General features: G+C 37.0%; 1 protein-coding gene across 7 annotated transcripts in view; it reads right to left on the minus strand.

The window, feature by feature from the left end:
• Positions 1-24,125, minus strand: part of ERCC6L2 (ERCC excision repair 6 like 2) — a 173,517-nt gene that overhangs the window by 123,361 nt on the left and 26,031 nt on the right. For all 7 annotated transcript variants that reach the window (XM_070459504.1, XM_070459503.1, XM_070459501.1 and 4 more), the window contains exon 3: positions 11,393-11,512. In XM_070459504.1, coding sequence (XP_070315605.1) covers positions 11,393-11,512 — 120 coding nt within the window. The remainder of the gene's footprint in view (positions 1-11,392; positions 11,513-24,125) is intronic.

The following is a 24,125-nucleotide window of genomic DNA, read 5'->3' on the forward strand; positions in this document are numbered from 1 at the left end:
CTATGTAAGAGAAAACTCCTCCCTACCCCCCAAAAAAACTCCACAAAGTGAATTTTCCTAGAAGAAACCTAAATACAACAACAAACAACAAAATAAAATAATATAAGCTCAACAAAGAACAGGCAGTTGGAAGGACTGGGTCATGGAAAGTAATGGCATGTTAAATGTAAATAGATTAAATTATCCAACTAAAAGACACTGTGGTTGATTAGACTTTTAAAAAAAATAAAAGACCCAAATATATACTACCTACAAGAGATTCACTTCAGCTTTAAAGACACAAATAGACTGAAGATGAGTGAATGGAAAATGATATTCCACGCAAATGGAAACCAAAAAAAGGCAGGCTTTTACAAAATAGGCTTTAACCCAAGTACTGTAAGAAGAATGCTTGAATTGACAGAGTCAATTTAAGAGGGTGTAACAAGTATATTTCTACACCCAATATCAGAATATCTTAAATATATAAAGCAAATTATTTACAGACCCGAAGAGAAAAAAAGGTCAGCAATAAGTGACTTCAACACTTCACGTTCAACTATGGATCACTCAGAGAGGAAATCAATAAAGAAATACTGAACTTAAACTATGCTTGGATCAGACTGACCTAGTGACACATACAAGATGCATCTGACAATAGCAGAATACTTATTTGTCTCAATCACATATGGAACATTCTCCAGGATAGAGAAAATGTTAAAACACAAGACAAATCTTAATAATCTTATCAAGAGGACTAAAATCATATCAAACATCTTATCTGACCTCAATGGTATAAAATCAATCAAAGGGGAAAACTAAAAAATTCACAAATAAGTGAAGATTAAATAAAATACTCCTCAACAACCAGTGGGTTGAAGAAGAAATAAAAAGTGAATTTAAAAATACCTAAGACAAATGAAAACTGAAATAGAACATACCAAAACATATGGGACACAGCCAAAGGAGTTATGAGAGGGAAGTATACAATGATAAGTGCCTACATTAAAAAAAAAGATATCATATAAACAACTAAAATTTATGCCTCAAGAATTTAGAAAAAGAACAAATTAAGCTCAAAGTTAGTAAAGTGGAAGAAATAACAAAAACTCAGAAGGTATAAGTGAAATAGAGAGTAGACAATAGAAAAGATGAATAAAACTAAGGGCTTTTTTTTTTAAAGATACACAAAACTGACACCTTTAATTAGACTAAGAAAAAGAAGATTCAAATAAATATAATTAGAATGAAGAACACATTACAAATAATAACCCAGAAATAGAATAATAAAAATTACTCTGCATAATTCAGTTCAGTTCAGTTGCTCAGTCGTGTCCGACTCTTTGTGACCCCATGAATTGCAGCACGCCAGGCCTCCCTGTTCATTACAAACTCCCAGAGTTTACTCAAACTCATGTGATGCCATCCAGCCATCTCATCCTCTGTCGTTCCCTTCTCCTTCCGCCCCTAATCCCTCCCAGCATCAGGGTCTTTTCCAACAAGTCAACTCTTCACATGAGGTGGCCAAAGTATTGGAGTTTCAGTTTCAACATCAGTCCTTCCAATGAACACCCAGGACTGATCTCCTTGAGGATGGACTGCTTGGATCTCCTTGCAGTCAAAGGGACTCTGAAGAGTCTTTTCCAACACCACAGTTCAAAAGCATCAATTCTTTGGCGCTCAGCTTTCATTATAGTCCAACTCTCCCATCCACACATGACCACTGGAAAAACCACAGCCTTGACTAGACAGACCTTTGCTGGCAAAGTAATGTCTCTGCTTTTTAATATACTATCTAGGTTGGTCATAACTTTCCTTCCAAGGAGTAAGCATCTTTTAATTTCATGGCTGCAATCACCATCTGCAGTGATTTTGGAGCCCCAAAAAATAAACTCTGCATAATTATATACCAACAAATCAGATAAGCCAGAATAAATGGTAGGTAGAAATAAATTCCTATAAATATACAACCTACCAAGACTGAATTATGAAGAAACAGCAAATCTGAACTAGTACAAAGATTCAATCAGTAACCAATACCTCCAAACAAACAAAAATCTAGGACCAAACACCTTCACTGGTAAATTCTACCAAATAAAACCAGTTCTTTGCAAATTCTTCCAACAACAATAAAAAAAGGAGATGATGCTTCCAAACTCATTCACAAAGCCAGCATTATCCTGATACCAAAACCAGATAAGGATATCACAAGAATGGAAAACAGGCTAATATGACCAATGAACATAAATGCAAAAAATCCTCAATGAAATATTAGCAAACTAAATTCAACAATACATTAAAAGGATCATACACCATCAAGTGAGATTTATTCCAGGGATAAAAGGATGGTTCAACATACTCAAATCAATCTGAAAACAAAGTGAAAAACAGTACTTGGACTCTTGAAAACTTAAAACATATTAAGAATTATAATTATAGTGTTAAATTTACACTAAGAATGTGTTTATGCTACTGAAAATAATAGGAAATTTAAAGTAACAATAATTATTACTAATAATACCTTAGGCCAATGCTTCTCAAAATTTTACACTGAAATGTCCCAAATTATAGACAAAAGTAAACTTGACCTTCTCAGAAATTCTAGGTATGAGAATTATATATAAAAGATACTGTTTTAAAACTTGTAGAAAGTAATTTATTACCATAATATGATAAGGACTTCATGAAATCACTTCAACTTCATTTTTATCCAGTTTCCTGGATGCTGAGGACAAAAGTCAGACACACACCTCTGTGTCTGTGTGTCTGTGCGCGCACGCGCACTCGCACACTCAGTTGCAGTTATGTTCAACTCCTTGCAACTCTGTGGACTAGAGCCCACTGAGCTCCTCTGTCCACATTATTTTGCAGGCAAGAATACTGGAGCAGGTTGCCATTTCCTACTCCAGGAGATCTTCCTGACCCAAGGATTGAACCCGCATCTCCCGTCTCCTGCATTGGCAGGTGGATTCTTTACCACTGAGCCACCCAGGAAGCTGCACAGATACCTACAGTTCACCCTTTCTGTGGATTTCTTTTTTTTAAAGAAATCTCTCGGAGAGGAGGAGCCAAGATGGCGGAGGAATAGGTAGGGAGACCACTTTGTCTCCTACAAATTCATGGAAAGAATAATTGAACGCAGAGCAGACTTCACAAAACAACTTCTGATCGTTAGCTGAGGACATCAAACACCCAGAAACGCAGCCCATTGTCTTCGAAAGGAGGTAGGACAAAATATAAAAGATAAAAAGAAAGACAATAGAGTTAGGTACGGAGACCTGTCCCGGGAAGGGAGTCTTAATAGAGGAACTTTCCAAACACCAGGAAACGCTCGCACTGGCGGGTCTGTGGGTAGTTTTTCAATCTTGGAGGGCAACCTGACTGGGGTGGGGGAAGAATAAATAAAACCCACAGAATACGTGACTAAAAGCAACTCCCTGCAGAAAAGTAACCCAGACGCCCGCATCCGCCAACAGCAAGTGGGGGTAGAACGGAGAGGAGCCGGCGGCATTGCTAAGGGTAAAGACCAGGCCCGAATGCCCTCAGGACAATCGGAGGGAGCTTTTGTGAGTTACCCACTTAAACTGTGGGATAGCAAAAGAGAGAGAGAAAATTAACCGGCCCGAACACACTGCCGGCTGTAGAACAAAGGGTCTGAGCAAGTCCAGAAAAGAGCTCGCAGGCAGCAGACCGACCCAGCCCTGCCGGAGGCAGGAGGCAGGGGGGAAGGGAAAGAGGCAGGCTCGGCCCCAAGGACCGCATCTCCTACAGCACTGCAAACAGGCCTCCAGTTTCTAGCCAAAGACTTCCTGAGATTCTGGATGGTCGACATCCGCTGGCTCCGCTGCTGACCGGCTTGGGCAGGGACTGGGGTTGGGGACGCGGAGGGGAGAAGGCGCGCCGAACCCGGGGAGAGTGCGCCCGTCAAGCTCCTGGCTGCCTGAGCTCAGATGGGGAAGGCGCAAAAAGCAGGCGCAGCTTTTTGTTCCGCGCTTTTGTGGAACACCCGAGGGCTGGAACTGCTCGCAGCGCAGGGCACGCTCCACATACAGCAGCCGGGAGCCTGAGCAGCGCAGACGGGGAAAGCAGCGCAAGTCCCTCCCCGCAGCACGACGGAACTAGCAACCTGAATGAGACCACCTCCGCCTGCCTGTGTCAGGGCAGAAATTTGGCACTGAAGAGACCGGCAAACAGAAGCTAAATAAACAATGGGAACCGCTCCAGAAGGGACCTGTGCAACAGATTAAAATCCCTATAGATAACACCGACTACACCGGAAGGGGCCTGTAGATATCAAGAAGTGTAAGCTAGAAGGAGGAGCTATCTAAAACTGAACCGAACCCACACTGACCGCAACAGCTCCAGCGAAATTCCTAGATATATTTTTACTTTTTTTCTTTAAGGGAAAAAAAAAATTTTTTTTCTTTTTTATTTTCTTTTAAAATTCCCTATTACTCCCCCATTACTCCTTAACTTTCATTTTCATAGATTTTTCCGATTTTTTTAATTAGGAAAATTTTTTTTCTTTCCTTTTTCTCTTCTTTTTTAATTTTTCTCTTATTTCCTCTTAAAGTCCTCTATTACTCCTCTACTACTCCTAAATTTTCATTTTCATTTCACTATAACCTTGCAAAAAAAAAAAAAAAAAGAGAGAAGCCCTATTTTTAAACCAAACTTCATATATAGTTCTAAAATTTTTCTGTGTGTTTTTGTTTTGGTTTTTAACATTGTATTTTTAAGAGTCTAACCTCTACTCTAGATTTTTAATCTTTGTTTTTCAATATATGATATAAATTGTGGACATTTAAGACTCCAATATTCAGTTCCCATTTTTATTCAGGAGTCTGTTGATTACTCTCTTCCAATCTTGACTCTCCGTTTTCTACCTCAGAACACCTCTATTTCCTCCTTTCCCCTTCTCTTCCCAATCCAATTCTGTTACTCTTTGTGGGTGTCTGGGCTACGGAGAACACTCTGGGAACAGACAACTGTGTAGATCTGTCCCTCTCCTCTTGAGTCCCCCCTTTTCTCCTCCTGCTCATCTCTATCTCCCTCCTCCCTCTCCTCTTCTTCATGTAACTCTGTGAACCTCTCTGGGTGTCTCTCACGGAGGACAATCTTTTTACCATTAACCTAGAAGTCTTATTATAAGTGCTGTATAGTTGGAGAAGTCTTGAGACTACTAGAAGAATAAAACTGAAATCCAGAGGCAGGAGACTTAAGCCCAAAAACCTGAGAACACCAGAAAACTCCTGACTACATCGAACATTAAGTAATAAGAGACCGTCCAAAAGCCTCCATACCTACACTGAAACAAACCACCACCCAAGAGCCAATAAGTTTTAGAGCAAGACATACCAAGCAAATTCCCCAGCAACACAGGAACATAGCCCTGAACGTCAACATACAGGCTACCCAAGGTCACACCTAACACACAGCCCCATGTCGAAACTCATTACTGGGCACTCCATTGCACTCCAGAGAGAAGAAATCCAGTTCCACGCACAAGAACACCAACGCAAGCTTCCCTAACCAGGAAACCTTGACAAGCCAATCATCCAACCCAACCCACTGGGTAAAAACCTCCACAGTAAAAAGGAACCACAGACCTCCAGAATACAGAAAGCCCACTCCAGACACAGCAATCTAAACAAGATGAAAAGGCAGAGAAATAACCAACAGGTCAAGGAACATGAAAAACGCCCACCAAGTCAAACAAAAGAGGAGGAGATAGGGAATCTACCTGAAAAAGAATTTAGAATAATGATAATAAAAATGATCCAAAATCTTGAAAACAAAATGGAGTTACAGATAAATAGCCTGGAGACAAAGATTGAGAAGATGCAAGAAATGTTTAATAAAGACCTAGAAGAAATAAAAAAGAGTCAAATAAAAATGAATAATGCAATGCATGAGATCAAAAACACTCTGGAGGGAACCAAGAGTAGAATAACAGAGACAGAAGATAGGATAAGTGAGGTAGAAGATAAAATGGTGGAAATAAATGAAGCAGAGAGGAAAAAAGAAAAAAGAATCAAAAGAAATGAGGACAACCTCAGGGACCTCTGGGACAATGTGAAACACCCCAACAGTCGAATCATAGGAGTCCCAGAAGAAGAGGACAAAAAGAAAGGCCATGAGAAAATACTCGAGGAGATAATAGCTGAAAACTGCCTTAAAATGGGGAAGGAAATAGCCACCCAAGTCCAAGAAACCCAGAGAGTCCCAAACAGGATAAACCCAAGGTGAAACACCCCAAGACACATGCTAATCAAATTAACAAAGATCAGACACAAAGAACAAATATTAAAAGCAGCAAGGGAGAAACAACAAATAACACACAAAGGGATTCCCATAAGGATAACAGCTGATATATCAATAGAAACCTTCCAGGCCAGAAGGGAATGGCAGGACATACTTAAAGTAATGAAAGAGAATAACCTACAACCTAGATTACTGTACCCAGCAAGGATCTCATTCAGATATGAAGGAGAATTCAAAAGCTTGGCAAGCAAAAGCTGAGAGAATTCAGCACCACCAAACCAGCTCTTCAACAAATGCTAAAGGATCTTCTCTAGACAGGAAATGCAGAAAGGTTGTATAAACGTGAACCCAAAACAACAAAGTAAATGGCAACGGGACCACACCTATCAATAATTACCTTAAATGTAAATGGGTTGAATGCCCCAACCAAAAGACAAAGATTGGTTGAATGGAGACAAAAACAAGACCCCTATATATGCTGTCTACAAGAGACCCACCTCAAAACAAGAGACACATACAGACTAAAAGTGAAGGGCTGGAAAAAAATATTTCACGCAAACAGAGAACAAAAGAAAGCAGGAGTCGCAATACTAATATCAGAAAAAATAGACTTTCAAATAAAAGATGTGAAAAGAGACAAAGAAGGACACTACATAATGATCAAAGGATCAATCAAAGAAGAGTATATAACAATTATAAATATGTATGCACCCAACATAGGAGCACCGCAATATGTATGGCAAACGCTAACGAGTATGAAAGAGGAAATTAATAGTAACACAATAATAGTGGGAGACTTTAATACCCCACTCACAACTATGGATAGATCAACTAAACAGAAAATTAACAAGGAAACACAAACCTTAAATGACACAATGGACCAGCTAGACCTAATTGATATCTATAGGACATTTCACCCCAAAACAATCAACTTCACCTTTTTCTCAAGTGCACACGGAACTTTCTCCAGAATAGATCACATCCTGGGCCATGAATCTGGTCTTCGAAAATTCAAAAAAATTGAAATCATTCCAGTCATCTTTTCTGACCACAGTGCAGTAACATTAGATCTCAATTACAGGAAAAAAATTATTAAAAATTCAAACATATGGAGGCTAAATAACATGCTTCTGAATAACCAACAAATCATATAAGAAATAAAAAAAGAAGTCAAAATATGCATAGAAATGAATGAAAACACAACAAACCAAAACCTATGGGACACTGTAAAAGCAGTGCTAAGAGGAAGGTTTATAGCATTACAGGCTTAACATCAAGAAACAAGAAAAAAGCCAAATAAATAACCTAACTCTACACCTAAAGCAATTAGAGAAGGAAGAAATGAAGAACTCCAGGGTTAGTAAAGGAAAGAAATCTTAAAAATTAGGGCAGAAATAAATGCAAAAGAAACTAAAGAGACCATAGCAAAAATCAACAAAGCTAAAAGCTGGCTTTTTGAAAAAATAAGCAAAATTGAGAAACCATTAGAAGACTCACTAAGAAACAAAGAGAGAAGAACCAAATTAACAAAATTAGAAATGAAAATGGAGAGATCACAACAGACAACACTGAAATACAAAGGATCATAAGACTACTACCAGCAGCTCTATGCCAATAAAATGGACAACTTGGAAGAAATGGACAAATTCTTGGGAAAGTATAACTTTCCAAATCTGAACCAGGAAGAAATAGAAGATCTTAACAGAGCCATCACAAGCAAGGAAATCAAAACTGTAATCAGAAATCCTCCAGCAAACAAAAGCCCAGAACCAGATGGCTTCACAGCTGAATTCTACCAAAAATTTAGAGAAGAGCTAACACCTATCTTACTCAGAAAACTGCAGAAGAAGGTAAACTTCCAAACTCATTCTATGAGGCCACCATCACCCTAATTCCAAAACCAGACAAAGATGCCACAAAAAAAGAAAACTACAGGCCAATATCACTGATGAACATAGATGCAAAAATCCTTAACAAAATTCTAGCAAACACAATCCAGCAACATATTAAAAAAACCATACACCATGACCAAGTGGGCTTTATCCCAGGAATGCAAGGATTCTTTAATATCTGCAAATCAATCAATGTAATACACCACATTAACAAATTGAAAGATAAAAACCATATGATTATCTCAATAGATGCAGAGAAAGCCTTTGACAACATTCAACACCCATTTATGATTAAAACTCTCCAGAAAGCAGGAATAGAAGGAACATACCTCAACATAATAAAAGCTATATATGACAAACCCACAGCAAGCATCACCCTCAATGGTTAAAAATTGAAAATATTTCCCCTAAAATCAGGAACAAGACAAGGGTGCCCACTCTAACCACTACTATTCAACATAGTTGTGGAAGTGTTGGCCACAGCAATCAGAGCAGAAAAAGAAGTAAAAGGAATCCAGATAGGAAAAGAAGAAGTGAAACTCTCACTGTTTGCAGATGACATGATCCTCTACATAGAAAACCCTAAAGACTCTACCAGAAAATTACTAGAGCTAATCAACAAATATAGTAAAGTTGCAGGATATAAAATTAACACACAGAAATCTCTTGCATTCCTATACACTAACAATGAGAAAACAGAAAGAGAAATTAAGGAAACAATACCATTCACCATTGCAACAAAAAGAATAAAATACTTAGGAGTATATCTACCTAAAGAAACAAAAGACCTATACATAGAAAACTATAAAAGACTGATGAAAGAAATCAAAGAGGACACAAACAGATGGAGAAATATACCGTGTTCATGGATTGGAAGAATCAATATTGTCAAAATGGCTATACTACCCAAAGCAATCTATAGATTCAATGCAATCCCTATCAAACTACCAACGGTATTTTTCACAGAACTAGAACAAATAATCTCACAATTTGTATGGAAATACAAAAAAACTCGAATAGCCAAAGTAATCTTGAGAAAGAAGAATGGAACTGGAGGAATCAACCTGCCTGACTTCAGACTCTACTACAAAGCCACAGTCATCAAGACAGTATGGTACTGGCACAAAGACAGAAATATAGATCAATGGAACAGAATAGAAAGCCCAGAGATAAATCCACAAACCTATGGACACCTTATCTTTGACAAAGGAGGCAAGGATATACAATGGAAAAAAGACAACCTCTTTAACAAGTGGTGCTGGGAAAACTGGTCAACCACCTTAAAAGAATGAAACTAGAACACTTTCTAACACCATACACAAAAATAAACTCAAAATGGATTAAAGATCTAAATGTAAGACCAAAAACTATAAAACTCCTAGAGGAGAACATAGGCAAAACACTCTCCGACATGAATCACAGCAGGATCCTCTATGACCAACCTCCCAGAATACTGGAAATAAAAGCAAAAATAAACAAATGGGACCTAATGAAACTTAAAAGCTTGTACACAACAAAGGAAACTATAAGTAAGGTGAAAAGACAGCCCTCAGATTGGGAGAAAATAATAGCAAATGACGCAACAGACAAAGGATTAATCTCAAAAATATACAAGCAACTCCTGCAGCTCAATTCCAGAAAAATAAATGACCCAATCAAAAAATGGGCCAAAGAACTAAACAGACATTTCTCCAAAGAAGACATACAGATGGCTAACAAACACATGAAAAGATGCTCAACATCACTCATTATCAGAGAAATGCAAATCAAAACCACAATGAGGTACCATTACACGCCAGTCAGGATGGCTGCTATCCAAAAGTCTACAAGCAATAAATGCTGGAGAGAGTGTGCAGAAAAGGGAACCCTCTTACACTGCTGGTGGGAAAGCAAACTAGTACAACCACTATGGAGAACAGTGTGGAGATTACTTAAAAAACTGGAAATAGAACTGCCATAGGACCCAGCAGTACCACTTCTGGGCATACACACGGAGGAAACCAGATCTGAAAGAGACACGTGCACCCCAGTGTTTATCGCAGCACTGCTTATAATAGCCAGGACATGGAAGCAACCTAGATGCCCAACTGCAGACGAATGGGTAAGGAAGCTGTGGTACATATACACCATGGAATATTACTCAGCCATTAAAAAGAATTCATTTTAATCAGTTCTAATGAGATGGATGAAACTGGAGCCCATTATACAGAGTGAAGTAAACCAGAAAGATAAGAAACATTACAGTATACTAACACATATATATGGAATTTAGAAAGATGGTAACGATAACCCTATATGCAAAACAGAAAAAGAGACACAGATGTACAGAACAGACTTTTGGACTCTGTGGGAGAAGGCGAGGGTGGGATATTTACAGAGAACAGCATGTATATTATCTATAGTGAAACAGATCACCAGCCCAGGTGGGATGCATGAGACAAGTGCTCGGGCCTGGTGCACTGGCAAGACCCAGAGGAATCGGATGGAGAGGGAGGTGGGAGGGGGGATCGGGATGGGGAATACAGGTAAATCCATGGCTGATTCACGTCAATGTATGACAAAACCCACTGCAATGCTGTGAAATGGTTGGCCTCCAACTAATAAAAATAAATGAAAAAAAAAAAAAAGTTCCTGCTAGAGAATTGCAAAAAAAAAAAAAAAGCTCTCATTTTTTATAAGAATTATGCATAAGATATTCATAAATGTATATTTACAAAGGAGAAAGCTTAAGAATGGTTATGAATAGCATTAACAGTCACATGGTCACAGACAGACAAGCCCAGGTCTTAGCTTTTCTGACTCCAACTTCAATGGTCCTTGTTCAGGGAGGATTTGCTTCATATTTCAGGAGGTGGTTATTTTGCTAAACAACTTCATCAGGAAATACCTTTGTTAGAAATATCTACAACTGTCTGTTTTTCATTATCAAATAAAAAACAATACAATGGACTTCAATTAATTTTACATACACATTCATGGAAATTTAACAAATGAATCAAATTAACTGAAAATTTTGACAAGCAAAAGATTGAAAGCCTCCCCACAATTCAAATAAACTATATTTTACTATTTTGAGAGTAAATCAAATCTAATTTGAGGATGAAACGGATAATCCTTCAGAAATTAGGTTTGTAAAACAAACATTGATTGTCTATAAATTCTTGTTTTAAATTTATCCTATAATGTGTAATGCTTCTAAGTTTCCATACACCTTTGCAGTACCAGCTTCATGAAGTTTACATTTCTAGATATCTTACCTTTTTTGCTGTACAAGGTGGATCCTTTTTCATATTTCTCAGTAAAAACTCTGGCATGTTATTTTCAATATCTTCACGAGTTCCCTTTTTACCCAAAACTGCAGCTAAAAATGAAATAACCTAGGGAGGAAAAAATCCAACAGTTTTAATCACTGTGTATTGTGATGAACAAAATTTTATGACTCACATGAATAGCTACTCAATTAGAATATGAGTGTGTACAAATTGGTTTTCTTTATTTTCATTAACAAATATATAATATAAAAATTACCACTGAATGCAGAAAACAAAAATCCTCACATTGCCATCTCTTCCATGATAATTTTTTAAATAGATATATTTTATTGAAGTACAGTTGACTTACAATGTTGTACACTCTACGAATTCTTTCTCAGTCTCATTAGCTGAGATATTATTTTCTTATGTATTTCTATTCATGGAATCTATCTCTTCATTATTGGCTATTACAATAAACTATGTACATTCCTTTTTCCTGGTAGAAAATAAACTCCTTAAGGGAATAATATATGGGTTAATAAGTTTGTCTATTTTTTTTTATACAATAAATATAGGTAACTCAAGGATGCATATTACAATATCTAAGGTAATCACTAGAGAAAAATACAACAGTGTGTAACTACTTGTTATGGGAAGAATAATAGAATAATATGAACAATCTATACAAACACAGGAGGAAAATGAATAGATGACAGGCAATAATTAAAAAGCATATAGTAAAACAGTAGGTTTAAATCTAAATATATTTAAGTGGATATGTGTATATGTATAATTGAACCACTTTTCTGTACACCTGAAACACACTGTAAATCAACTGTACTCCAATATCAAATAAAAATCTTAAATTAAATAAATCTAAATATATTAGAAAGTGAATTACATGGAAGTAGACTAAATAGTTTAATTAAAAGACAAGATTTTCAAAAACATAAAACGTGTGCTTTACACACAAGAAACCTAAGACATAGAGAAAATGTGTGATAAAATGAAAAAAGAGAGACCATGCAAACAAAAACCAAAGAAAGTTAATATATTTATATTAATATCAGATAAGACTGAGGCAAAAAGCATTACTAAATTACGGAGGGACATGATATTGACAAAAATTATTTCATCTGCAAGTTATAAGAAGTGTAAATTATTAAAGAAAAAAATCTACTGAAACAAAATAAGTAAACAAATTCATAAGCACAGTGATAGATTCTGAAATAACTTAATAAGAGAAAATAATCAGTAAAGATATAGAATGTATTAGTAAAATGATAAACAAACTTGACCTAATATACATTTGACAGACGATGGTAAAATACAGCAAAACATACTTTATACTTAAAGTACACATTAAATATTTACCGAAATTGACATGGAAAGTCATAGAACAAATCTTAATCCGTCCAATAGACAAAAATCATACAGAATATATTCTTTGGTCACAGTATAAGAAATTAAAAAATATAAACAGAAAATCCCCAAATATTTGGAAAGTAAGGAATATATTTTAAACTAGAATTCACAATGGAGATTAGAAAATATTTAAGGTGAATAACAGTGTGTAATAATCACATATTAAACTTATGAAATACACTTAAATCCATGCCTTATGAACTTAAATGCATATGGACACACACTAGGACATAAGAGGAGCTGTTAATAAAATACCTAACCATAGATCTGAAAATTGTATAAAAATAACAGAATTTATTTTAATTAAAATTTTATTTAAATTTTAAGAAAACTTAAATACACAAAGATAGAATTATAAAACATGAAAAAGCATAAAATAAAAAGGACTGACAAAGTCAAATGATCATATTATGAAAAAATTTTTTAAAGTGATAACTCTAGAAAATTGATAAAAGGAAAAAGAGAAACTAAGAGAACAGGCAAACACACACAAAAGTATGTATAGTACACAACAAGCAATGTTATGCCAATACCTGTGAAATTTTAGGTGAAATGGAAAACCGGAACTTACCAACAATGAAACAAGAAACAGAAATTTTACACTCAAATGACTATTAAAGAAATCTAAATACGTAATTACAGACCTTCCACGAGAAAACTAGGGATAAAGCCTACCAAGGCTTCAGAGAGACAGAATGCCAATCTTAAACAAACTCCTCCATATTTTAGAGAAAGGGAAAAATGTTCTCAACTCATTTTATGAGTACAACACAATCTTGATAAATTCTAGCAAAAATACTGTTTCATAAATTTACAGGCCAACTTCTCACACTCACATAGGAGCAAACCTCTTAAATATTAGTAAATGGAACACAGAAATGTAAAAAAGAAATACATACCAAAACCATCTTGGGTTGATTCTGAATATGTAATGCTAGTTTAACCTTCAAAATTTAGATACTACATAGGTATTAAGTACTATCTTAGGTATTACACTTAGCTTTCCTCTTAGTTTCCTTAAGATAAAAATAAATAAAAACAGGACAACCTATTTCATTACAAGATACTTATATTTTATATGAAGTCATACATTATTAGCTTTAAGCACATTATGAAACATCAGAACTGTGTATCTTTATTACTTACTAGAGCAAACATCAAAAAATAATGCAAAGTACAGTTAACAATCAATAGAAGAATTAAAATGGAATTTTAAAAAATACCCTGTCAACCCAAAATAATGCAGGAAAGAATAACAATTAAAAGAGAAAGCAGTCTGTTCAAACAGAAAACAAATAACAAAACAATATACCCAAATTGAAACATAACAGAAATTATACCAAATGTAAATGAACTAAATGGTCCAATTAAATATCAGAGATTGCCAGAATAGATAAAAGATTTATCTATGAGACATATTTTAAATATAAAGACACAGATAGCTTGAAATAAAGGCTTAGGAAAAGACAAACCATTCAAACATTAAGCATAAGAATACTGAAGTAGTTATCAAAATATCAGATAAAGTAGTTTTCGAATAGTATTACCAGAAATATAAAAACATTTAATAATGATAAGCGGGTCAGGAAGACAAAGTGATCATAAAGATTATGACCTAATAACAGAGCTTCAAAATACATAAAGACAAAACTGACAAAATTAAATGGGGAAAGAGACAAACCCACAATCACAGCAGGAGATTTGAACTTCCCACCCTCACCCATTAAGGCTTCTCTGGCGGCTCAGCGGTAAAGAATCTATCTGCAATGCAGGAGCCACAGGAAACATGGGTTCAGGTTTCATCCCTGGGCTGGGAAGATCTCCTGGAGGAGGGCATGGCAACCCACTCCAGTATTCTTGCCTGAATAATCCCGTGGACAGAGGAGCCTGGCAGGCTACAGTCCATACATTCATGAAGAGTCAGATACAACTGAAGTGACTGAGCATGCATGCATTCACCTATTAATATTAAAAACAGAAAATCTGAATATTATCATTTATCTTGATCTGCTAATTGGTATTTATATATAATAGTACATCCAACTGCAGAAATGACTGCAAAATAATTGCAGAAATCAATGAAGTACCAAACAACAGAGAAAATTAACAAAGTTAAAAGTTGACTCTGAAAAGATCAACAAAATCAATATGCCTTAAGTTATGCTAAGTTAGAATAAAATAGAATACAAAAGGTCCTCATTAAGATGCAGAGAGATATCACTCATGTCCCACAAATACTAAAAGAATAAAAAAGGAATATGGAGAAGTATTTTATGCCAATCAATTTGATAACATGGATAAATTCTTTGAAAAATACAATTTACCAAAACTGACACAGCAAGAAACAGAAAATCTGAATGGTCACATATCTATTAAAGAAACTGAACTCAGGGCTTCCCTGGTGGTTCAGTGGTTAAGAATCCATCTTGCAATGTAGGGGACGCTGGTTCAATCCCTAGTCTGGGAAGATCCCACATGCTATGGGGGAACTAAGCCTGTGCATCACAACTACTTAGCCTGTGATCCAACACTCCTGAGCCCATGTGCTGCAAATACTGAAGCCTATACATCCTAGAGACTGCGCTCGACAACAAGAGAAGCCACTGCAACGCGAAGGCCATGCACTGAAACTAGAAAATAGCCCTCACTCTCTGCAACTAGAGAAAGTCTGAGAAAGCAATGAAGACCGAGAGCAGATATAAATAAATAAATAAAACATTTTAAAGTAATTGAATTCAGTATCCAAAAAAAAAATCTTAAAGAAAATTCCAGGTCTAAGATTTCACATTGCTAATATGAAATTAGTAAATCTCATAAAATATTTAATTATAAAATAACTTAAATACACAATGTTTTTAGAAAAGAGAGAGGAAACACTTCCTACTTTGTTTTGAATCCTGTGCAATCCAGACACCAAAACCAGACAAACACATTGCAAGAAAAGAAAATTACAGACCAATATCCATAATAAACATAAATGCAAAAATTATTCAAATATTAAGCAACTGAATCCAGCAATATAAAAAAAAAAAACCTCATGATCAAACTGGGTTTATCACAGGAATACGAAGGTTTAACATTTAAAAACCAACTAACATAAATCATATTAGTCCATATAATAATTTATTAACTTAATAAATGGGGGAAAATATGGTTATCTCAACAGATATCAAAAAAAATTTTATAAAATTCATTACACATTGTTTTTAAAAATCTCAGAAATAAGGACTAGACGGAAACATCCTAAATCTAATAAAAGATACTAAGAAAATCCTGCAGCTAATATACTTACTGCTAAAATATTAAATGCTTCCTCCCTAAAAGTAGGAATGAGATAAAGATGTTACTCCCACTGTGTTGTGTGTGTGGGGGGGGGGGGGGGCAGTGCGTGCACTCACACGCTCAGTCACTTCAGTCCGGTCCCACTCTTTGCAACCCTATGGACTGTAACCCGCCAGGGTCCTCAGTCCGTGGGATTCTTCAGGCAAGAATACTTCAGGAGTGGGTTGCCATGCCCTGCTCCAGGAGATCTTCCTGACCCAGGGGCTGAAGCCCCGTCTCCTCCATCTCCTGCACTGCAGGCAGATTCTTTACCACTGAGCCATCCCAGAAGCTCCGTCACTCCCACCACTGCTGTCCAAAATGTACTGAGATCATACTTAGATAGTGAAATAGGGCAAAAAAAAGAAAGAAAGAAAAGGGCATAAAGTAGAAGAACTAAAACTCTATTTGTGGATGCCATAATTGTTTACACAGAAAAATCCTAAAACATCTACAAAATAACTACTAGAACTAATAACTGAAGAATTTAGCAACATACAGAACATACAAAAATAAATTTGATTTTACATACTACCAATCAAAAAATCTGAAGTTAAATGGGAAAAAATCCACTTACAATGGCATCAAAAATGAGAGACTAAATTTAACAAAATACGTGTAAGGCTCACACACAAAGCTATAAAACAATGCTGAGAGAAATTAAAGACCTAAATAAGGGAGCTATCACTTTATGATAATTCTCCCCAAACTCTTGTACAAATTCAGGGTAACTGAACCCCACAATCCTAACCAAATCCAGACAGATCTGTTCACGGAACTTGACAAATTGGTCAAAACTGTAAATGGAAATGCAAAGGGATAAAAATAGGAGATAGCAAGAAAGTGCTTAACACAAAACTGAATATAAGTACAGCAAAACTGAACAGCGATACAGAAGAAAAAGACTAGAAACAAGACTCATACATATATGGACAGCCAATTCAACTAAAAAATGGGCAAAGGACTTGTATCTTAGACACTCTGGAGTGCTATACAAATTATCAGAGACTGGATAGCTTAAACAACAAACTTTCAATGCTGGAGGCTACGAATTTCAAACTCAAGGTGCTGGCAGACCTGATGTCTGGTGAGAGCCCACTTCCTGTTTTGCAGATGGCAGTCATCTTATATTCTCAGAAGACAGAAAGCAGAGTGAGTAGACAAGCTCCCTAGTATCTCTTCTTACAAAGCCACTAACCCCATCATGAGAGTTTCAGAGTCATGACCTAACTACCTTCCAAAGGCCCCATCTCCAAATACCATCAGGTTGGGAATTAGAGTTTCCCAACACATGAATTTTGGGGAGACAGAAACATTCAATCTATGGCAACATGAATACACAATTCTCAAAGAATATATACAAAAGTCAAAAAAAGTACATACAAAATTGTTCAACATCATTGATCATTTCAGAAACGCAAATCAAAACCCCAGTGAGGTACCACTTCATATGCAACAGGATGGCTATGATGAAAAAAAAAAACAGAAAATAACAATGTTGACAAGGACTGGAGAAAAATAAAACCTCATACATTGCTACTAGAAATGTAATATGGTGCAGTCATTATAGAAAATCATTATACAGTTCCACAAAAAATAAAACATAGAATTACCACTGATCCAGTAATTCCACTCCTCTGTGTGTGTGTGTGTGTATAAATGAAATGGAAGTATGTCCACACAGAAACTTATACACAAGTGCATATAATAGCATCGTAATAGTCAAAAGGTGCAAACAACCCAGATGTCCATCAAAGGATAAATGGATAAACAGAATTACTGTTATTTACATGCAACTGAATGTTATTCAGCCATAAAAAGGAGGAAGTACTGATACATGCTATAACTTGGATGAGCTTGGAGAACATTACAAGTGAAAGCACCAAATACAAAAGGTCACTACTACATGATTTCCTTTATATGAAATATTCAGAAAAGGCAAATCCATGAATGCAGAAGATCAGTTAATGGTTGCCAAGGGATGGTGGGAAGGGGAAAATAAAAGTGATTACTTAATATGTATGGGGTATTGTTCTGTGAAGATGAAAACGTTGTGAAACCAGAGATGGGGGTTGCACAGCACTGTGAATGCACTAAATGCCACTGAACTGCATAATTTACGAGTTTGTTATGTGACTTTCAAGTCAAAATATTATAATTACATTTTTATGAGTATGCATTTATGTATGTATGGTATAATCACTATTATTTCAGTTCTTGTAAAAAAAAAAACAGAGGAAAAAATATGTAAAATATCAAGCGAGTACAGAAGAATGACTCAATAAACAAGAACTATTTTTTGTTAGAATCATTCCACTGAGGTAAGGATCCTTTATACCCTGTATACAGTCTTGAATATTACAATAAACTAAGTATATTTTCAACAAAATATGTCATCTAAAAGATTATAAAATAATGATGGGTCTTCCCTGATGGCTCAATGGCAAAGAATCCACCTGAAATATAGGAGACACAGGAGTTATGGGTTCAATTCCTGGGTTGGGATGATTCCCTGGAGGAGGAAACGGCAACTCACTCCAGTATTCTTGCCTGGAAAATCCCAAGGACAGAGGAGTCTGGCTGGCTAAGGTCACAAACAGTCAGACATGACTGAGCATGCACACACACACATGCACACACACATGAATGGTCAAAACCTATGCTGAGTTCTAAAATATTTTTTAAAAATCTGCATTCTGAACCCAAATTATATAAGGCAGTGTATTGCAGGAGTTATAACAAAGACTTTGAAGTCTGACCAACCAGTGTTCTACTACCTACGTGACCCTGTGCAATTTCTCTGATGTCTCCATAAGTTTCTACTTTTTCATCAATAAAATGAGTGAATAATGCCTAATTAACATGTATGCTTAATGGAAAATGTCTATCATAGAACAAGGCACTTAGGTTGTGTGTGTGCGTGCATGCTAAGTCACTTCAGACCTGTATGACTTTTCACAACTCTATGGACTGTAGCCCACCAGGCTCTTCTGTCCATGGGATTCTCCAGGCAAGAAAACACTGGAGTGGGTTGTCAGGCCCTCCTTCAGGGGATCCTCTCAACCCAGGGATTGAACTCAAGTCTCCTGTATCTCCTGCACTGGCGGGTAGGTTCTCCACCACTATCGCCACCTGGGAAGCCCAGCACATAGGTTAGGGGATCATTAAATACAAGATAAAATCACAGAAATATACAACTACTCAATTCAACTTAAAATTAATTAATGCACTCAATAAAATATATATTGCCATGCCAGGTACTATGCTGGCTACTGCAAAAGTTTAGATAAAAGGCTTATTTCTATCCTCTAACAGTTCAAAATCCATCTGAGTTGGCATGGAGGAGTGAGGCGGGGAATGGAGGGGAAGACTTGAAGCATGGTTGAGGAAAAAAAAATACAGATACTGAAGAATTCAGCAAGAGACTGAAGGAAGAAAAATGACAGATGTGATAGGAATAACAGATTAAAGAAGGCATAAAGGATGTTTCACAAATGACTGGACATTTTAAGCCCTGAGCAATTTTTTTTAATTGAAGTATAGTTGATTTACAATATTTTTGGTTTCAGGTGTTCAGCACAGTGATTCAGTTACTTTTCTCAGATTATATTCCCTTATAATTTATTATAAGATTTTGAATATAATGCCCTGTTGTTCAGTCACTCAGTCATGTCCAACCCTTGAGACCCCATGGACTGCAATATACCAGATTTCCTGATCTTCACTATCTTCTGGCATTTGCTCAAATCCATGTCCATTGAGTCAGTGGTACTATCTAAACATCTAATCCTCTACCGCCCTCATCTCCTTTTGCCCTCAATCTGTCCCAGCATCAGGGTATTTTCCAGTGAGTCAGCTCCTTGCATCAGGTGGCCAAAGTATTGGAGCTTCAGCATCTCCTTCCAATGAACACTCAGGGTTTACTTCCTTTAGGATTGACTGGTTGGATCTCCTTGCTGTCCAACTGACTCTCAAGAGTCTCTTCCAGCACCACAATTCAAAAGCATCATTTCTCTGGTGCTCAGTCTTCTTCATGGTCCAACTCTCACATCCATACATGACTACTGGAAAAACCATAGCTTTGCCTATAGTCACCTTTGCCAGCCAACTGATGTTCCTGCTTAGCTATCCATGTTTGTCATAGCTTTCCTTCCAAGGAGCAAGCATCTTTCAACTTTATGACTGCAGTCACTATCAGCAGTGATTCCCTGTTCAGTACAGTTCAGTTCAATCGCTCAGTCATGTCCAACTCTTTGCAACCCCATGGATGGCAGCACCAGGCTTCCCTGGCCATCACCAACTCCCGGAGTTTACTCAAACTCAAGTCCAGTGAGTCTGTGATACCATCCAACCAACTCATCCTCTGTTTGCCCCCTTCTCCTCCTGCCTTCAATCTTTCACAGCATCAGGGTCTTTTCAAATGAGTCAGTTCTTCACATCCGCTGGCCAAACTATTGGACTTTCAGCTTTAGCATCAGTCCTTCCAATGAATATTCAGGACTGATTTCCTTTAGCATGGACTGGTTGGATCTCCTTGCAGTCCAAGGGACTCTCAAGAGTCTTCTCCAACACCACAGTTCAAAAGCATCAATTCTTCAGTGCTCAGCTTTCTTTATAGACCAACTCTCACATCCATACATGACTGCTGGAAAAACCATAGTCTTGACTAGATGGACTTTTGTTGGCAAAGTAATGTCTCTGCTTTTTAATATGCTGTCTAGGTTGGTTCTAACTTTCCTTCCAAGGAGCAAGCGTCTTTTAATTTCATGGCTGCAATCACCATCTGCAGTGACTTTGGAGCTCCAAAAAATAAAGTCTGTCACTGTTTCCACTGTTTCCCCATCTATTTGCCATGAAGTGATGGTAGCAGAAACCATGATCTTAGGTTTCTGAATTCTGAGTTTTAAGCCAACTTTTTTTAACTTAAAAACTGAAGGAACTTTCGGACAATCTATTATAATAGAAACACACTCTGAGATATGGAAAACAAACTTATAGTAACCAAAGGGAAATGAGAACAAGGAGGGACAAATTAGCAATAGGGGATTAACAGATTAAAAACTACTACATATAAAATGGGTTTCTCAGGTGGCACTGGTGGTAAAGAACCTGCCTGTCAAGGTAGGAGACATAAGAAATGGGAGTTCAATCCCTGGATAGGGAAGATCCTCTGGAGGAGGGCTTGGCAATCCATTCGATTATTCTTGCCTAGAGAATCCCATGGATTCCAGCTTGTGCTTCATCCAGTCCAACATTTCTCATGATGTACTCTGCATGTAAGTTAAATAAGTAGGGTGACACTAAACAGCCTTGACATATTCCTTTCCCGATCTGGAACCAGTCTTCTGTTCCACATCCAGTTCTAACTGTGGCTTCTTGACCTGCATACAGATTTCTCAGGAGGCAGGTCAGGTGGTCTGGTATTCCCATCTCTTTCAGAATTTTCCATAGTTTGTTGTGATCCACACAGTCAAAGTCTTTGGCATAGTCAATAAAGCAGAAATAGATGTTTTTCTGGAATCTCTTGCTTTTTCGATGATCCAATGGATGTCGGCAATTTGATCTCTGGTTCCTCTGCCTTTTCTAAATCCATCTTGAACATCTGGAAGTTCACAGTTCACATGCTGTTGAAGCTTGGCTTGGAGAATTTTGAGCATTACTTTACTAGCATGTGAGATGAGTGCAGTTGTGCAGTAGTCTGAGCATTCTTTGGCACTGCCTTTCTTCGGGATTGGAATGAAAACTGACCTTTTCCAGTCCTGTGGCCACTGCTGAGCTTTCCAAATTTGCTGGCATATTGAGTGCAGCACTTTCAAAGCATCATCTTTTAGGATTTCATATAGCTCAATGGAATTCCATCATCACCTCCACTAGCTTTGTTCATAGTGATGCTTTCTAAAGCCCACTGGACTTCACATCCCAGGATGTCTGACTCTAGGTGAGTGATCACACCATTGTGATTACCTGGGACATGAAGATCTTTTGTATAGTTCTTCTGTGTATTCTTGCCATCTCTTAATATCTTCTGCTTCTGTTAGGTCCATACCATTTCTGTCCTTTATTGTGCCCTTCTTTGCATGAAAAGTTTCCTTGGTATCTCCAATTTTCTTGAAGAGATCTCTAGTCTTTCCCATTCTATTGTTTTCTTCTATTTCTTTGCACTGATCGCTGAGGAAGGCTTTCTTGTCTCTCCTGGCTATTCTTTGGAACTCTGCATTCAGATGGGTATATCTTTCCTTTTCTCCTTTGCCTTTCACTTCTCTTCTATTCACAGCTATTTGTAAGGCCTCCTCAGACAGCCATTTTGCCTTTTGCATTTCTTTTTCTTGGAGATGGTCTTAATCTCTGACTCCTGTACAATGTCATGAATCTCCATCCATAGTTCTTTAGGCACTCTATCATATCTAATCCCTTGAATCTATCTATCACTTTCATTGCATAATCATAAGCAATTTGATTTAGGTCATATCTGAATGGTCTAGTGGTTTTCCATACGTTCTTCAATTTAAGTCTGAATTTGGCAATAAGGTGTTCATGATTTGAGCCACAGTCAGTTCCCGGTCTTGCTTTTGCTGACTGTATAGAGCTTCTCCATCTTTGGCTGCAAAGAATATAGTCAATCTGATTTTGGTACTGACCATCTGGTGATGGCCATGTGTAGAGTTTCTTCTTGTGTCATTGGAAGAGGGTGTTTTCTATGACCAGTGCGTTCTCTTGGCAAAACTCTGTTAGCCTTTGCCCTGCTTCATTCTGTACTCCAAGGCTGAATTTGCCTGTGACTCCAGGTATTTCTTGACTTCACTGTGCTAAACAGTAAATCCTTGTTGCTTTATTTACATATGTATATGTGCGTGCACGCCAAGTCACTTCAGTCATGTCTGACTCTTTGTAACCCTAAGGACTGTAGTCTGCCAGGCTCCTCTGTCCATGAGATTCTTTAGGCGAGAATGCTGGAATGGGTTGCCATGCCCTCCTCCAGAGGATCTTCCCGATTCAGGGATCCAACCCCGTCTCTTACGTCTCCTACATTGTCAGGCAGGTTCTTTACCACCAGTGCCACCTGAGAAGCCCATTTTATGTACAGTAGTTTGTATCTGTTAATCCCATATTGTTAATTTGTCCCTCCTTGTTCTCGTTTCCCTTTGGTTACTATAAGTTTGTTTTCCATGTCTCAGAGTGTGTTTCTGTTATATATATACATATTACATTGTCCAAAAGTTCCTTCAGTTTTTAAGTAAAAATAAAAGACATATTTTTTCATTTTCACCAAGAACTTTGTTGAAAAATGAATTCACCATTTTGTTCCACTACCTTCTGCCATTTTTCAGGCAACTTCTTAATTCATCTTCCCCAAATTTTTTACTTTTTGAAGCAAAGAACTATTACAAGTGTCTTTTATAGTCTTACAGAGAACTGAATTTTTTTTTCAATTAAGAAAATTTTGTAAAGTCTAAAATAAATGGAAATCTGAAGGTGCAATATCTGGTGAAGACAGCAGATGAATCAGAACTTCCCAGCCAAGCTGTAACAGTTTTTTCCTGGTCATTTCCAAGACACAACAATATTGAAATTAGGCCCGGTAATACCCTATAATTATCTCTAAGGGTTCAAGTGACAGGAAGAGTCACTCATCTCTCACTTTAAATCAAAATCTAAAAATGATTAAGCTCAGTGAGGAATGCATGTCAAAAGCCAAGAGAGGCCAACAACAAGAAACCCACCAAAGAGCAAAGTTGTGAATGCAAAGGAAAAGTTCTTGAAGGAAATGAGAAGTGCTACTCCAGTGAACATATGAATGACAAGAAAATGAAATAGCCTTCCAGTTGATATTCAGAAGAAAGTTTGAGTGACCTGAATAGAAGATCAAACAAGCCACAATACTCCCTTAAAGCCAAAGCCTAATCTAGAGCAAGGCTCTCTTCAATTCTATGAAGTCTGAGACAAGGGAGGAGGCTTCAGAGTTAGGAGTCTGAAGCTAGCAGTTTCATGA

This window comes from Odocoileus virginianus, chromosome 31 (genome assembly GCF_023699985.2).
Source record: "Odocoileus virginianus isolate 20LAN1187 ecotype Illinois chromosome 31, Ovbor_1.2, whole genome shotgun sequence".
NCBI classification, from domain to species: domain Eukaryota; kingdom Metazoa; phylum Chordata; class Mammalia; order Artiodactyla; family Cervidae; genus Odocoileus; species Odocoileus virginianus.